Source organism: Halichondria panicea, chromosome 11, assembly GCF_963675165.1.
Source record: "Halichondria panicea chromosome 11, odHalPani1.1, whole genome shotgun sequence".
Taxonomy (NCBI): Eukaryota; Metazoa; Porifera; class Demospongiae; order Suberitida; family Halichondriidae; genus Halichondria; species Halichondria panicea.
Genome location: NC_087387.1, coordinates 3,012,573 through 3,028,622, shown reverse-complemented (window position 1 = coordinate 3,028,622; position 16,050 = coordinate 3,012,573). Strand labels below are relative to the sequence as shown.

The 16,050-nt window shown below is 39.7% G+C and overlaps 5 protein-coding genes across 5 annotated transcripts; 2 read left to right on the top strand and 3 right to left on the bottom strand.

Moving 5' to 3' along the window:
- The first annotated feature begins 40 nt into the window (after positions 1-40).
- LOC135343697 (phosphatidylcholine transfer protein-like) lies at positions 41-3,035 on the top strand. The gene is made up of 6 exons (XM_064540681.1): positions 41-319; positions 537-654; positions 1,146-1,231; positions 1,397-1,568; positions 2,119-2,186; positions 2,760-3,035. Exons 1-6 carry the CDS (start codon positions 149-151, stop codon positions 2,898-2,900), a joined length of 756 nt encoding a protein of 251 aa, XP_064396751.1. The 5' UTR covers positions 41-148; the 3' UTR covers positions 2,901-3,035.
- A 49-nt stretch (positions 3,036-3,084) lies between these two features.
- On the bottom strand, positions 3,085-5,480 carry LOC135343694 (cyclin-dependent kinase 2-like). The gene is made up of 7 exons (XM_064540677.1): positions 5,334-5,480; positions 4,978-5,117; positions 4,556-4,757; positions 4,198-4,368; positions 3,829-3,930; positions 3,379-3,582; positions 3,085-3,301 (listed from the first exon to the last, which is right to left on the bottom strand). The coding sequence occupies exons 2-7, from the start codon at positions 5,112-5,114 to the stop codon at positions 3,197-3,199; spliced, it is 921 nt and encodes a 306-aa protein (XP_064396747.1). The 5' UTR covers positions 5,115-5,117; positions 5,334-5,480; the 3' UTR covers positions 3,085-3,196.
- Positions 5,481-5,547: 67 nt separating this feature from the next.
- LOC135343696 (checkpoint protein HUS1-like) lies at positions 5,548-14,618 on the top strand. The gene is made up of 7 exons (XM_064540680.1): positions 5,548-5,704; positions 5,781-5,911; positions 6,299-6,472; positions 7,117-7,224; positions 11,879-11,953; positions 13,377-13,596; positions 14,476-14,618. Exons 1-7 carry the CDS (start codon positions 5,653-5,655, stop codon positions 14,559-14,561), a joined length of 846 nt encoding a protein of 281 aa, XP_064396750.1. The 5' UTR covers positions 5,548-5,652; the 3' UTR covers positions 14,562-14,618.
- On the bottom strand, positions 7,354-11,773 carry LOC135343682 (uncharacterized). The gene has a single exon (XM_064540661.1). The coding sequence runs from the start codon at positions 11,507-11,509 to the stop codon at positions 7,790-7,792; it is 3,720 nt and encodes a 1,239-aa protein (XP_064396731.1). The 5' UTR covers positions 11,510-11,773; the 3' UTR covers positions 7,354-7,789.
- Positions 14,619-14,841: 223 nt separating the features above from the next.
- Positions 14,842-16,050, bottom strand: LOC135343693 (chondroitin sulfate synthase 1-like). The gene is made up of 2 exons (XM_064540676.1): positions 15,253-16,050; positions 14,842-15,087 (listed from the first exon to the last, which is right to left on the bottom strand). Exons 1-2 carry the CDS (start codon positions 16,039-16,041, stop codon positions 14,842-14,844), a joined length of 1,035 nt encoding a protein of 344 aa, XP_064396746.1. The 5' UTR covers positions 16,042-16,050.

Here is a 16,050-nt window from a genome sequence, read left to right as displayed (position 1 = left end):
CCATAGCTGAAATAGCCGCCAGGTGGGCAAGGTGAAAGGTCACATTAATTTTGAGTCAAAAGTGGGCGTGGATAGATATCTGGGATCTAAATAAACACCTAAGATTCTTCAGCATCCATTCCATTCAGCCCCTGAGCACTATTATACAATGGCTGTGAGTATAGAAGCTGAAACTCATGTGGGCATGTCTTTTGGGCCTGGAATGTTCACTGATGAAGAGTTTGAGAAGGTGGCCCATGAAGTGCTCCAACCTGACATCACTGAATACGAGTACTTTGTGGAGAGCCATGGCACTAAGTTTTATCGCAAATATATTGAGGTGAGAATTTCATAGAAGAGGTCAATCATTGGTGCGTACCAATCCACTAATATTGGAAAGTGGGTGGGGCTCATAATTATTTTGTCACCAATTACACCCCCTTAAGATGCACCATTATAACTACATGTACGTAAATCATTTATACATTAATTGTGCGTACATGATGTCCACACAGCTTCAATTTCCTCTACATTTATGACATGGGCTTGTTATGCAGGATGCAGGATTGTACGAGTACAAGATCCATGGTGTGATGGAGGACATGGACCCTGAACTGTGTGCACAAGTCTACGTGGACTGGGAGTACAGGAAGAAATGGGATAACTACACAATGGGTTAGGGGCAGGTGGTGTTTGCAGCAACACTGTATGTGTGAATGAATGTGAAGCTACAACACTTGTGCATGCATGTATAATGCACACTGATTGTCATGTAGTCATTTACTACCTATGCATGTATACATAGTATAGTAAGCTGTTGCGTGCAACATATCATGGCAACATATCATGGATCATAGATACCTATAGATACAAAATGGTATTCGTGTATATACTTGTACAGTCATGTATAGCACTAGCCAGACCAGCCTGTATACATGTTAGCAAGAGAGTAGATAAGAGTTTACTGTATACTGGACCAAGTGTTGCTCTCTCAGTAGTGTATGTGCACCTACATTATAGACAGCAGTATAAATGCAGTATATATGTGGGCTGTGGGCTCCCCATATACATGTATTGAGATCTGCCAGCTTGACTGTTATAATTATACATGTACGCAATTTTACAGTGAGTGGGTCACTGTCAATTTATGTGTGTGCATGTCGCAGACCTCCATCTTGTTCGTAATGAGTCTACGGATGTGGATGGTCTCTACTGGTGTGTGGACTATCCCTGGCCAATGTCTGACAGAGATGTATCCTATCATTACAATGTCCTGTGCTTCACTAGCTGTACACTTAGCTGCTACGAGTCTACCAGTAATATTCTCTGCATGAGACGCCAGATTAAAAACCGCCAATTACGTTCAAATGGGACTGTGCAAGACGGGCTATAATTATGTCCCTAACTATTCATTTAGTACACATTTATCAGAGATATGAAGATAATGGAGATTGGTGGCAAGAAGACGTGGGTGGTCTTAGCCAAGTTCTATGAGTTTCCCTGTAAACCTGAAAAGAACGGTGTCATTCGTGTCACTGAGCTCAAGCAGGCCTGTGTCATGCAGAGTGATGGAAAGGTCGGTGCAAAAGGTGAGTAACTTGTATATACCGTATATCTTCTAATTTATCGGACAGGAAAAAATAATTATTTTGGAAATTGTCCTGGTATAATTGGAATAGAGCATGCGAAGTGTCCGGAATAATTAGAACAAGCAAGCAGCTGCATGCGAGCTAGCTAAGTTTAATAGAACAGGGTACGACTGAATAGTTGCACTAGCTATCTAAAACTAGCTACTCAAAGCTATCTAACTGCAGCACTCTAAGTCTTACTTGCCGTCTGTGAATGATAACTCAACTTTTCAAGGTATTGTCCGGATATTTAGAACAAATGTAATATTAAAGTACTGGAGTGTCCGTTGTATTAGAACAATGAAAATTGCCCAAAAGAGTGTCCGGGTAATTAGAAGTGTCCGATAAATTAGAAGATATACGGTACCACCATTAATCATGGGAACCATGCAGGGTGCTGATAAATCTCAGTATGAGAGTAGTAATAACTCAATATGTGTACGCAACTCCATACAATACAATACAATGTCACGTACATGCATGTTGAATATCCTCATTAACATTTATACAGCTTTCATGTACTACTATGACAACCCTAAAGGAATGATACCAACGTGGCTGATCAATTGGGCTGCTAAGGTGAGACTCATGCAGTGTGTTTGATGCCTAAAGGAGCATCCAGTATGCGTTCACGTGTTATTTTTGTCAGTAAAACTGTTGCCTGTCTCTTTGACTGTGAACGAAAGAACAGTGTTCAAAACTGTGTACGACTTGCTTTAACAGCAGCCTGTTAGGGTTTTGATCTAGTGGGGCGGACGGGGGGAGCTTCCCTCCCAAAATGCTCAGCTTCCCTATTTATTGACATCATTAACTTGAAAGTATGAAACCGTATAGCGGGTAATTTTCGTGGGGTAAAATATTCGTTATATTTCATGGGCAAGCTGACCTCCACAAAAAGTTTACCCAATAAAAAAATAAACATGCATAGTTTATCGGAACAAATTTTTTTACTCACGAAAATCACTGTTTGAATTTTTTTATCCCACACAAATTACCTGCTATACAATTTAAAAAATGAGCATGGCCTAAGATTTCCGCCGTGCTATCGCGGGCACATCGTAATTTATTCCTTCCCCCCAAACAATTGAAGCCTAGCTGAAATTTTAGAAGTTCCATTAGTTTGGGTCCTGGCTGTTATATTTCACCATGCAGACTGGAGTGCCAATGTTCATGAGCAACATGAAGGATGCAGTCTCACGCTACAAAAACTTCTTGGAGGAAAAACGAAAAGAGTTAGGTCTGGAACAACTCAACAACGAAGAGAGATTAAAAAACCTCTACAAAGTGAAGTAGATTATAATAATATATAACAATAGTTTTGCAGGTCTATTTTTATAGCAATTTGACAGTTCAGATAATACGTACAATGTCATGTATAAACTGTATGCCACACAGTCAGTACTTACTGAATTAAAATGTGAACATCAACATGTAGTTTTGATGTACATACATAGATCATCCTGTTATGTTCATAAAACAGATTTATAATATTATTATAAAATAATAATAGTTCTTAGAACGGGATCATAAAATTTCTCTATTAACGATGATCTGGTGATGGTGAGGAGATTTGCTTGCTATTATACAACTTAGACAATGTCTTGTAGATAGGGGAGCTTAACATTACTGAAGTATGGATGCCTGAGGCTGTTCAGTGCTGAGATCCGTTTTGAAGGCTCATATATCAGCATTTTCTGAGGGGAAAACAACACATTATCATAGTACATGTTCACTGTGGTCTGTGTATACAGCAAAATGGGAAAGAGCTTACGGTGAGTAGATCCACGCCATCATTCTGCACAACCTTGGTTACACTCTCCAGCTTTCGTCGTGGCCATTTTGGAAATGTACTCTTGTAGTCGGGGAGGGAGGTAACTCCAGGCCATATGCTCTCGTCAGGAGTGCCCAATGTTCGGAATATTCTAAACAACTGGTCTATCTCAGAGTCTCCAGGAAACAAAGGTCTTCTGGTTAGCTATATAATTATGTACACGTAACCATAATAATGTGTAATAGGTGTATAATACAGCAAAGTGTACATGGATTCATTAAAGTAAATATGTTAATGGCCACCAATACAAATAGAAAGCGATATACATTTGCTAGTGGAATTGTATAGGTCCTTAGTAATTTCTACGCTCAAAAACACTGCTGTTCTTACCCACACATAATTATACATTCACACAAATACTACTATATAGATCTACCGACAATCAGGTACCATCTCAGAAAAGATGCAGCCAATACTCCAGATATCCACAGGTGTGGAGTAGTACTGGGACCCTAGCAGCAACTCTGGCGATCTGTACCATAGAGTGACCACCTGCAGCAACAAGACACTAACGATGCACCTTATAAGGGAGAGCATGAACTATTTGATGCTAAAAAGGCACTGCAGTAACGCATGTATAATTACATTACAATTCTCTTCAGTACACCAAATTCCTCTCTAAACCCTATTGGTGCACGCTGTGCCATGGGTACACTTGGTCTCTAAGTTATATTACAATTCAAGGATTCATAGCTATGCAACGTAAGCCAAGAACTTATAACCAAGACAGACTGAAACAAACAACATCCAAGCCATTACCTCATGTGTGTAGGTTCTGACAGGCACACCAAAGGCTCGTGCAAGTCCAAAGTCAGCAAGTTTAATAACTCCATGTGCATTTACCAAGAGGTTCTGAGGTTTGAGATCTCGGTGAAGCACCCTGTGACTGTGACAGAACTGGACACCCTCCAGTATCTGATATGTATAGCTCTGTGAAAAAGAATAGTTAATAGTTAGTGAAATGTTGATGAGTCACCGATACCCAACCTCTTCAGTACATCAAATTCCTCCCTAAACCCCACGGGTGTATATTACGCCATGGTCTCTTTATAACGAACATAACGGGATGAGGCTAGAGTATTCAACATGCAATTAGAGTACATTGAAAACGACCAACCTTGGCATATTCAAGTGGCATTCCACCGTTGGGAAGATTAGTGTCCATGTACTTTTTTAAATCGTAATCGAGATACTCAAAGACCAAGAAGAGTTTCCTGTCACAGTGCAATACTTCCAGCAGACTGACAATGTTGGGGTGGTTTAGTTCCAGTAGGAGGGAGATTTCTCTGAGGGCAGTGGAAGGGATTCCTTCACATTCCCTGTTTGTGTGCGGAGAGGGTTGTCAAAGTTTTAGAGTTACTACTAACAGCTAGAACAGGAGTATATATAAATTGCACACTAAAACATCAATGCCACTTAACAAGGTAGAAGAGTACATTTACACACAAAAGTGAGTGATCTCTGAATTACTCATAACAGAGTACAGACAATAATTCCCTTCCATATGGACATACGCACACTTTATTAGTATCATCTTACGTGTCCAATCTGATTTTTTTCAGTGCTACAGTGTGACCACCATCTTTTAGCCGAGCCTTGTACACCACTCCGTAAGTTCCCTCTCCAATCTTCTCCATCCGCTCAAACCCATCCATCCGGTCCTCAATGGATGCCATATTCTGGGAATAGAAAGTAAATGTCTTATCCACATGTACATACACATGGTGTATAGCTACGACTGTAGGCAGGAAAATAGAAACATAGATAGATAGATACAGAAAAAGAGGTGAAAGAACCTAGAGGATTATACATGTGTATTAATTTTAATAGATGGCTAGCACTCTACCAAGTATAGTTTTATCTCTCTCTCCTAAAACTCTACTTAAGAGACTCACCTAGTCAGAAATCCAAGTGACAGCCAGCTGGGGTGTGAGGTGTGAGGACAGCGTAGCTACAGAGAGGGACTGATACAAGATGTTTGGGAAAAAAGGGGGTTGCAGCTGGCTGTATATCTCCGTAAAACCAGCACAAATCCGCTTATTTCAGTAAAACATTCGTTCACTGCCGTACACTGATGGTGTCACGCCCACTTTGGCGCGAAACTTTTGACTAATCATCGGAGTTTCCCCTGGAAAACAAGCTTCGATTCCAGGCCGCAAGAAGAGATGAAATCCCCAGGCTAACTGAAAACATAATCTATGCTGTGCTTGAAACATGAGGTTCCGAGCAAAGCTGCTGGATATTACCTGTATTGACCATTTGTCACGTAAGTGGAGTTGAATCTGCAATTGTACATGGTACTCTAATGAAAGTATGAGTATTGTTATTGTTTGTCTTGCTAGGTGTTGTGTCGACCTTAGCAAGAAGTGTCAAGGCATGTGTTCTTCGACTCTCCTCAGATAAAGTGTGCTTTGTTATATCTGGGGGACGAGGTCCAGTAGGCGGAGCCAATATTTGGTGTGAGCTTTCTCAAGTAAGAAATATCCAAAATACTTTACAAATACAGCTCTTCTTCTCCAACTACGTAGATGCACACCATTTATTCACACACTGAGCTAACATTTTATAATTGCAGCTCAAGTTACTAGTTAACACAGTGTGCTTTTAAGTAATGTTTGAGCTTTGATGAGGCGTTTTCCACTTCTAGGCCAATGCCCTTTTAAGTTGATCCAAGGCAACAAATTTACCCAAGTCAGGATAGTACATGGTTGATAAAAAAAAAAAGGTCCAAACTCTAGTATCACTTTACTTCCACTGTATTAACTGACTATCCTATGTGTGATATACTACTATTGAGTCATCTCTGTTGCCCAAATGATATTATGCGTGCAATTGAATATGGCAAACTTTCGAACTCCAGAGCAACGTGTTTGATGAGTACCGTATTGAAGGCAAAGATGAAAGCAATGAGATCTACCTGGAGCTGAATATAGAGCAACTAAGCAGAGCCCTCAAATCAGCTCTCACTGCTCAGGTGCTGAAGATAAAATTGACCAAAAAGCAGGGACCTTGTCTAACACTGGAGATCTTATTGGTACGTTTGTATGTTAACTCAAACATGTCTGACTCAATGTTGCTAGTCGTGATGTTCACTACTGCTGCGTAATAATCAGTGTACATGAACATAATAAAACTCGCTTCATTATATGTGCCTATACATACATGCACGTGCAGCACTACTAGTACACACTGCTTAATGTTCATTGTTGGTGTTTATAATTATACCAAGTTTACAACGGGCTTAGAGTAGTGCTTACCCTTGACGACACCATTTTATGCTATGGCTGTAATACCACACTGAAAAGCATATATAAGTGTGTAGTAGATCTAAGTTTCGTACAATGTAGTCAACTATATGAATTCTAACTACCTACACTTAAAATACTGCATTGATATTTACCAGTATAATACTGTAGCCTGTGCAAGAAGTTTCCACTAACAAGCTGAACAGAATCTCATTAAACTGATTCTGGTCTCCAATGAAGTACATGTAAGCTAGCTATGTTTTGAAATCAAATCGTGGCCCTTTAGGCGTTGTTTAGAGTTCATATTGGTCTGCTTAGTTTTGCTTGCAAGTTATGTACTATGGTACGTTCCATGCACAATTATCACTATTCAGATACATGTACAGTGTGTGTACATGTGTATAATCTTCATTCCTTGCTGCCATACACACAGCCAACAATGACTGGTGCTCATCGAACAGTGGTACATGATATACCCGTTGCCGTGGTACCAGTAAGATTATGGCCAGATTACCAGGAGCCAGACATGCCAGAAATTGATGTAAGCAGTGTATGGTATCTGTGTCAGTGTACGCCTGTTTAAATATATCTTAATTGACTTGAAGTTCATTGTTTTTCTGAGCAAATAACACTCGGTAAATAGGAAAGATTTCACCATAATTATACTCCGCTCAAGTCTATAAATGTGCTTAACTGCTTCGTTACACTATTCCCAGCATGTACATGTACGTACACGTGTATAACATCTACATTGTACATTGAAAGGAGTTTGTGGGTGGGACTGCTATTAAATGTAGCCAGTGCATAATTAGCATTATTAAAGCCAATAAACATGATTGCACGTATAGCAGCAGTTAAAAACTATTGACAGCTTAGCAAAGTAGAGAAACAAAACCAACAGAAAAATTATTTGTGTCACTTTCAAGCTAACGCTGCATTTAAATTAACAGTTTTCAGGATGAATCAGTACCTATATACTAGCTGTATGTGTTAGGAGTGCATCATTTTTTTACGGTCAAGTTAGAACTAAGTGAATGTATTTATAAAATGGTTTTGTGCTAAAATAAGAGTTGATAAGTGTCGTATATATTTGCTGTGCACATTGTTCAGTTACTTTGGTTGTAGTTACTCTCAAATTCATTTGTCTCTTGTTCTACTGACCTGTCCACACTATCCAAATGGACCAGAAACTCATGATCAGATATCACGTGTACTTCACCTGACCTGTTCATTAGCTTTTTAACCAGACCATACAGCTTTAGACTACAGATTGCAACTAAAACCATTATGGGTGTATATATCAGCAACACTTGTATGTAGGCCATGCCATGTGCCAGACTTTCGTTTTTTGTGGACGGAACATGTGCTAATTGAATCGCCAATACCGTTAATCCGTTGATTGCGGCCAGATTTAGAAAAAGCAAGCTATCAATGGTATTGTGTTGTTTCGACTTGTATGGTTGCACAGCGGAGTGAATGCCCAAGATTAGAATGAGGATTAAAGCAGTCACAGAAGTATGCTCAAATACGATTCCACTGAAAGAGTATGGTATTAATATAGCTGCGCGATAGATGAAATAGAGTCCTGCAAAAAACGAGTAGCTGTCTTTGAAACAACCCTGGAATACATCAAACATAGGCATCAGTGAATTGAATCGAGTCACTCTCAGGGCACCCAGCACTAGCCGATGTTCGCTCAGTTCACATGTCTCTAATATTTTCAAAACAGATGGATAAGCAAGCAGTAGAATTGGTGGTATTGAAGCTATTGTTACCAGACTGACAATTGCAGGCATCGCATAGATCACATGGTTTTCTCCTAAGTATTCAATTCCTCCGTAAAAAATCATGTTTGGTCCACTACTGCCACCAGCTCCTCTCAGTGTTATGTACCTTAGTATAAAAAACGATACTCGAACGCATTCAGCATAGCAGATAACAATGAATGCAGAAAGTCCATGCAGCACTGATGCTCGAGTGTTCACCTTTTTTTTCAATGCTGTGCACAGCTTTGTGCAGCACATGCAGTAGCTCATACATACAACCACTAGTATCACAAGGGCTAGAGCAATCACTGTGGTGATGTACTTAAAAGCGAGTACGTCCATTACTGTAGCGTGCTTGAAAAGACAAAAGGATAATGGTTCCACTGAAAAGAAATCAATATTGAAGATGCCGTAAAATATATTGTATCCTACCTGTAGAGCTTTGAGGAACTCATCATTGAACGAATGGTCAAATTCTAAAATGGTCACCATCTGACTGAAGAAGATAAACCCATTTCTAGATCCTGTCGTAAAACTGAAATCCAATAAAACTATAACTGTGAAAAATATGAACACTGGAAAAAGCTCTGAAAAAATGTAGAAGATGATCCCGTAATCACAGTTATCATTCTTTCCGCAAGTAAATGTCTTGGAATGATAGAATGTAGAATGCCCCCACTTGCATTGCCCGCAAAGTATCCCTTGGCGCGTTGAGTCACAAAAGAAGGAATTATTCACAAGATCTTCTCTCGAATTAGGGAGTATTTGCTCTCTTCTAGTAGTAGTATTCAAACTGCAGAATTGGAAAGGGCATTGAGCGGTATAAAGGTCATTTTTCTGGGGGGTGTATCCAGCCCAGTAGCCACCCTCGATGATAACCCTGTAGGTATGAACTTTACACTTGGTTATTCCATAGTAGGCAGTGCTTTCATTGTAGGCAGAACAGCGACAAGATAATGTCTGATTGTCGTGGTAGAAGCCCGGTGGACACTGCTCAAGTTTAACCTCTATAGAATACTGAAGAAGACGATGAGCATGCTGTGTACTAACAGTCAAACACCCCGTGACATTTTCAGTACCATAAAGTATGACAGAATTATTGATAGTGTAGTGGCTATTAGAAAAAAAGCTATCGTTCTCACCAATTACTTCTACGAAGAATTCGGATTGTAAGGTTTGCTTCAGTTCGTCTTGCACTGTGAAAGGTAGGTGAAGGCTCATTCCTGGTGTTGATATCAGGGTTTTGTTTCCAATCTCATTATTGAACAAATATCCAGTTGTGCCAAGAGACCTTGCTGTGTTGTTTGCAGTTTCAAAGGTAAAATTTCCGATATCTTCAAGAAAATCCTCAACTTGATGTCCTTCAATGCTCCCTCTGTATCTATAGAAACACGATAAAAATGTCGAAGTAAAAATAGAAGATCCGCCAAGAGGAGCAGTGTTGCCAATGAAAACAAAATTGATGTTTCGATTACCAACAGCTATTTCACTATCTCCACTGTATTGTAGAAAACACGACCGACTTATGAAAAAGTCCCGCTGTTCTATTGTATAATAAAAAATAGCACCACCATATTCTGTAGCGGAGTTGTTGTAAAACTCAACTTGACTGTTTATGCTGATGAGTATTGATGAGGAACCATGTAAGGCAATAGCTCCACCACGGAATCCTGTATTGTTGATAAATTGAACTCGTGTGTTTTGCTCTAGGATCATTTGTCCTGAATTGAGCAACAATGCACTGTAGGCATTGTTTTCAAAAAGAATGGAGCCAACAAATCGAACAGTAAAACGAGAAATAACGAAGACACCTGCGGTCACTAGTTTACTTCCGTTTTCTTCCTTGAAGTAAATGGTGTTATTTATGAATTTACAGTTTTCGAATACGGGGATTGGTAGAAGTCCTGCATTATTAATGTAGTCAAATCGAGAAGGTGATACATCCACAGCTGGACTATATGTGGCAGTGTTGCCTATCCAGCTACAGTTAGAGAAATTTATTCCTCTATTGGTGAATTCTGAATCTCCCAAAAATGAAAATATGTACGTGCCCGCTCCAAACTGTCCATCATTGTTGTAAAATGTGGTTTTTATTACAGAAACTGAATTATTGTTGATCGTAGTTAGTACTCGTTTAGCAAAACCCACAACCATTCCACCACCTCCTTGTGCTTTGCAGCCTCGAAATGTCGTGTTCTTAACTGTAACAGAGTTGTTGACACAAAAGCTTAAGAATTTAACATACATTCCGGCTCCCCATGGCGCTGTGTTGTTTTCAAATGTACAATTTTCAATTACCACTTTATGATCTGATGAATGTTTACTGAAAGTGATAGATAGCCCGCCTCCAACTCCATATTCTAGCCAATTACTCGTATCTAGCTGAAGTGGATCAACAAACTCTGTGTAATTGGGTGTCATGATATCGAAAAAGTTGCATTTCAAAATTTCATAATTACTTCTGTTGGCATCTGCACCAAAGAATATCTGTACTCCTCCAGCAAACGATCCACCTGGTTTACTATGACCTCCCAATATATTGTTATAAACACGAGTGTTTAGAAGAGAAATTTTCCCTGCAGTGTTCTCAATAAGCAAGGAGGTTTCACTACTGTTTGTGATGTCAACGTTGGTTAGCGACACACCGCTACAACTAGTGATGATGATGGCTGTTGTCACGGTGTTGTTCTGAAACAAATACTCGGCTCCACAATTGACAAATATTACGTTTAAAATTGTTAGAGAATGTACGTGAACAAACCGGAATCCTGACCTAGTACATGCGATGTTTGCCTTTTTAGACTCAGAGACTCCAATAATAGACAAGTCAGAGACGTTTTGAAAATGTACCAAAGACGATACGGTTACCTTTCCAGACAAATGTATGGTGACGTTTGAAATGTGACTGTATTGACTGGCGTATTGGTCGACACTGGGACACAGCAGAGTCTGCGGGGCAGTATGTTTACATATTCTGTCTTCGTCGTGCTCTATGTAGACATCCATGCTGCCTGTAGTGGCAAGCAAAAAAGACAGCAGCACTAAAAGTTCCCTCATCATAGGATTGTAAAGTCCAGTCTTTCTTTGGCTGTCTAATGTGTACGTAGCTGCATTCAATCTGAAACTTTAATTATTACTGTATTGGGAAAAACATTCCAACAAGGACTCAAAACTAAATGGCCTGTAGTGTATACACTTTACTTCACACTATTCCCGTGTGTACATGCGTACAAGTGTGGGTTGGTCATTGAATGGTTTTGATGTCTTCGGATAAATTGGTACAGCATAATCTAAGTAACTTACGGAGTGTTTTTTACTTTGTGCATGCATGCCTAATCTTACATTTGAAAATAGGGGGGCCTGCTACTCCCGCTAATCGTTAGGCAATTGTGAATTTATTCCAGTTACATTTACCACACCCCTCTGCAGGTTAGTATTTATCTTCCTCCTCTGAAGCTGCTGAAGAATATAGTGGACAGAATGAAGACAATGAGCAACTTTGTGGTTAGTTGAAATGCATTATCATTATGCCTCGAGGCGTAGCCGCACGAGAGATATGGTAAAGCTGACTGTTTGTGTGTCTGTCTGTGTACCAGCTGTAACTGCTCAATGGTTGCAAGGTGACAAAAACTAACAGCTTCTATAGGCTTCTAGCCATGTTCTCTTTTTGTATTTTGATTCATGGGTTTGCAAATTAAAAGCTTCTCAAGTTATATGGCTAAGTTTACATACAGTAAAGGCTGTTACAGTCTCTTCAGAATCTTTGGTAGGATCATCTGTTCAAACACACTTTCTTATGAACACACTTTCTTATGAGTTAGCCTTAGTCTGTTTGAGTGTGCAGGTACTATAATGTCTGTACAGGCTTGAAAAAGCAGCATGATGGATTACATGCACTCATGTTTTGATGTTTAAGCTTTGGTGTCGAATAAAATCGATCCTTGCCCTAACGCAATAGTTAGATAGTTTCACCAGCAAAATATTCTAGTAATATAGTATTAGACTTCTTCTTTTATGAATGTTCATTGTCAACAGTTGCAAATTTTATGCCAACATTTATTACATTATGTCTAGAGCGAAGCAAAACATGCTGAGAGGCATTAGCACAGCGCAGCTTGCAATATTCATTTATATGTACTCAGAATCTATTCCGTAATATTTTTTGTCTCAATGACCGAGTTTCGTGAAGCTGCCCTCCATTGAAAGCTTGCACACTAGTCTGAAGCCAAACGAGGCTCTCGTCGTATGGTCGGGTTGTTTTCACAAGCAGCAATTGGAGGTATAAAGACTTACCATAACCTGTAGACGGAACCAAGCTCAGACATCCCGACCATATGACCATCGTAGAGGTACTCAGTCGATGGGAGCCTCTTCTGGCTTCATTCAGACTAGTGTGCAAGCCTTCTCAACCAACACAATAGAGGGCAAAAGCCATAGTGCTCTAAATCCAACTCTTTCCACCAAAGCGCTTTGTCTAATTCGCCATTACCTTCTTTTTCCATATCCTGGGAGGTTCTTCTGCTAGTACATTGCATACAACACGAGAATTCTCATGCTATATCACAACCATCCCTTACCAAATTATGCCTCGAGGCTACGTGACTTTGTAATAAAAACGGAAGGGACGACTTTTATTACGCTTGTTAACCTTTGACAACGTGATATGAATGGTTTTATGTACCCCATGAAAGGTGTACGTGTACATGTACCGTATGTTATGTACAATGCCAGTGTGTGCATCTCACACAGGGGCATGGCAAAGCTAGGACAACTGTTTTCTATTGATAGCCTGATCACTGTATCCACCTGGCTTGTATTATGAATACGTTATTATTATGAATACGTCATTATAAACAAGGTACTCATTTGTAATTAAAAGACTGTAGTAGAAACTCTCACATTATTATTTATTTCCTTTTCGCTATAGACTATTTCCGCAAACATGAATGGAGAACTGAACATAAAACTACAAACAGACTCAGTAACAGTCACAACATACTTTAAGGACCTGCAAAACCATCATTTTCAAGATACATCAATGAGTGAGAGCAGAGACAATGACTTGACAATGTGTGAGGCACGCGTGGATATTAGAAAGTTTAGCCAGTTTGTCCAAGGACAATTTGTCCCAACCAAAGTCATATGTAGTAAGTTGTTATATTCATGTATATAAGCAAAATTATACATGAAGTGGTGTGGGGCCCATGTGTGTTGTGGCCAGTGTCAATTAAGTACAATAGATTTCAATTATACGCCTGCGTGGCTGTGTTTGTAAACAGAAACCTTTGTAGTGCTTGACAAAAAATGCTTTGACTGCACTGTGTGGTAAAGTTATTTGCCCACTTTGCTGTCCAGAAATTCACTTCCATTATGGATTATGACTTAACTGAGTGGATACTAGTGCCTTTGATGTTGTATTTTGGAGGTAATTACTGATGAATCCACAGTCCTGTACTACATGTTTTTATATGCGTGCGCATGGTTTTAACTGGCAAATATGAGCGCACAGAAACATTGTTGCTCCATTTTGTATTTTTTACCTAAGAAACATATCTGATCATTGTCAAAATAGCACGGTAACTAAGATGTTGTTGTGGTTAATAATGGGATTATGTTTTCCCATATTGTATTGCATCTTAGCTAACTGGTATTTTATTGATCATTAAGCACGGTAACTAAGTAGTGATACCACAGCATAGCATGGTAACTAAGTAGTGATATACTTCTCAAGTCAGCATAGCCATGGTAAGTGAATGGGGTAGGGAAAAAGGGGAAAGAATGGAAAGTAACTAAGTAATGATACACGTACCATACAAGTCAGCATACATGCATATGCATGTGTACCATGGCAACTAAGGTGTTGTAAATAGTTGAGTAACCAAATAGTTGAGTAACCGATTTCAGTGTACAGTGATGAATGTACAGGCTTGGTCCCATCTACTAGGCAATAGCTTGTATTAGAGGGGGGGAGGGTTCTTTTGCAATATGACAATCAATCAAATTGCTGTATGTTTCACATTGTACAGATGTGATTGATGGACGTGGTCTACAAATATTCCTTCTTCATGAGGATGTTTCACTCCAGTACTATATACCTGCTGTTTCCACATAACTCTTTATAACTATCACTGTATATGTATTCCCGGACTACTGCAAAATTCATACAATCATGTTACATCATTTATATCATATTTAATTATCCCAGAGACAACAATTTTTTCTGTGTGCTCCATTTGTTGGAGATAAATAAACAGTATAAAATCAGGTGACTGAAAACATGATGAAAGCCACGAGACAAAACGAGGAAAGATGAGGCTATTGTATGAGTGTTGTATAAATATGGCCATTGCTACCCAGTACCGAAGCTAGTGCCAAACCACATTTAAAGCTATTCAAGCAAAAGCTCGTTTTCTTTTTGTTAGTTTGGATATCTTTTGTAGGTCCCTTTTCAGCTCTTTTGTTCTTGACATTGAATTACTGATTGCTATTTCGACATAGTACTGGTGAATTCTATGCATCATATTTGGGTCTTTGAATGAGTGGACGGTCAGTGCGTTACGTAGTTTTTGATTGTCGTAGACGTCTGGTGTCTTGAATATATCTCCTTTAGAGTAGTCATTCATGAAGAGCTGACCCATCTTACATTGTTTGTGTGTGGAGAGGGGGAGGGGTATCATAAGTCATACATTTGTATGGGTGGAAACGTGTGCATGCATGCATGTGTTATGGTTATCTCAGCCCCTTTAATTTGGTACAGAGTATGTGTATTTTTTTTATGGAACATTGTTCAATTCCTAACATACCTCGTAGTTCCATGTGCACTGCACTCCAAGTCTCCTACTGATGCAACGTCCCACCTCCAAATCTTCATTCCACGACACCACTTCATCTAGACAAGCTTCCAAATGAGGAGCAAGTTTTATCAGGAGGGCACGACTGAAAATAACCCCAGGTCCCCCCATACAATAGTGCTCGTGGGGCTTGATTTTGATTCTTTCCAGGTCTTGTGGTTTCCCGATGTACAATATCTTCGATGGATCAAGTTCGCTGAGAAAGTGCATCAAATGCTCCACACGTACATAAACATCATCATTGGCACGCATAAACCAGTTGTACTCGTTGATGTAGTGATCATGCATGTACTTGAGCATTCGGAACACTTTCTTCTGTGGAGGATAGGTGTCGTCAACTCCATCTAAACACACTACTGGTAGACCAAGTGTACTATCCGCGTAATCAACTGACGAGAAAAACTCTAGTTTGGGTGCCTTTTCTCCCCAAGTGTGGTTAATAGCTGCTGCTCTGGTGGAAAGCAACTTCTGAGCTGTAACAACACCAATGTAAAGTGGCTGGAGAGTGGATACATTCAATTCTTGGGCAATTGTCTTTGGTCTTTCTGTGGATTTCTGTGAATCAGTTTGAGTGAAGCTGACACTTGCAGCCAGTGGGTACTCCCTCTTTGTGAGATGAGCAATCGGTTGATCTCTGTGGGTGGTCATGAATCCTTGGGCTAAGAGAATTCCTAGGACAGTCCCACACAGCATGAGAACACAGTCCCTCAACACCGTCTTCAGTGACAATCTCATACCCATCTTTATAGA

Excerpts from the sequence above, each read along its gene's own strand:
- LOC135343697 (XM_064540681.1), top strand. The coding sequence starts at position 149 with ATGGCTGTGAGTATAGAAGCTGAAACTCATGTGGGCATGTCTTTTGGG. Across the intron at positions 320-536 it reads TTTATCGCAAATATATTGAG|GATGCAGGATTGTACGAGTA; the intron begins GTGAGAATTTCA and ends CTTGTTATGCAG. Across the intron at positions 1,569-2,118 it reads TGGAAAGGTCGGTGCAAAAG|CTTTCATGTACTACTATGAC; the intron begins GTGAGTAACTTG and ends ACATTTATACAG.
- LOC135343694 (XM_064540677.1), bottom strand. The coding sequence starts at position 5,114 with ATGGCATCCATTGAGGACCGGATGGATGGGTTTGAGCGGATGGAGAAG. Across the intron at positions 3,583-3,828 it reads GCTGCATCTTTTCTGAGATG|CTAACCAGAAGACCTTTGTT; the intron begins GTACCTGATTGT and ends ATAATTATATAG. Across the intron at positions 3,302-3,378 it reads ATGGCGTGGATCTACTCACC|AAAATGCTGATATATGAGCC; the intron begins GTAAGCTCTTTC and ends TTTTCCCCTCAG.
- LOC135343696 (XM_064540680.1), top strand. The coding sequence starts at position 5,653 with ATGAGGTTCCGAGCAAAGCTGCTGGATATTACCTGTATTGACCATTTG. Across the intron at positions 7,225-11,878 it reads CAGACATGCCAGAAATTGAT|GTTAGTATTTATCTTCCTCC; the intron begins GTAAGCAGTGTA and ends ACCCCTCTGCAG. Across the intron at positions 13,597-14,475 it reads CCCAACCAAAGTCATATGTA|ATGTGATTGATGGACGTGGT; the intron begins GTAAGTTGTTAT and ends CACATTGTACAG.
- LOC135343682 (XM_064540661.1), bottom strand. The coding sequence starts at position 11,509 with ATGATGAGGGAACTTTTAGTGCTGCTGTCTTTTTTGCTTGCCACTACA.
- LOC135343693 (XM_064540676.1), bottom strand. The coding sequence starts at position 16,041 with ATGGGTATGAGATTGTCACTGAAGACGGTGTTGAGGGACTGTGTTCTC. Across the intron at positions 15,088-15,252 it reads AGTGCACATGGAACTACGAG|ATGGGTCAGCTCTTCATGAA; the intron begins GTATGTTAGGAA and ends AAACAATGTAAG.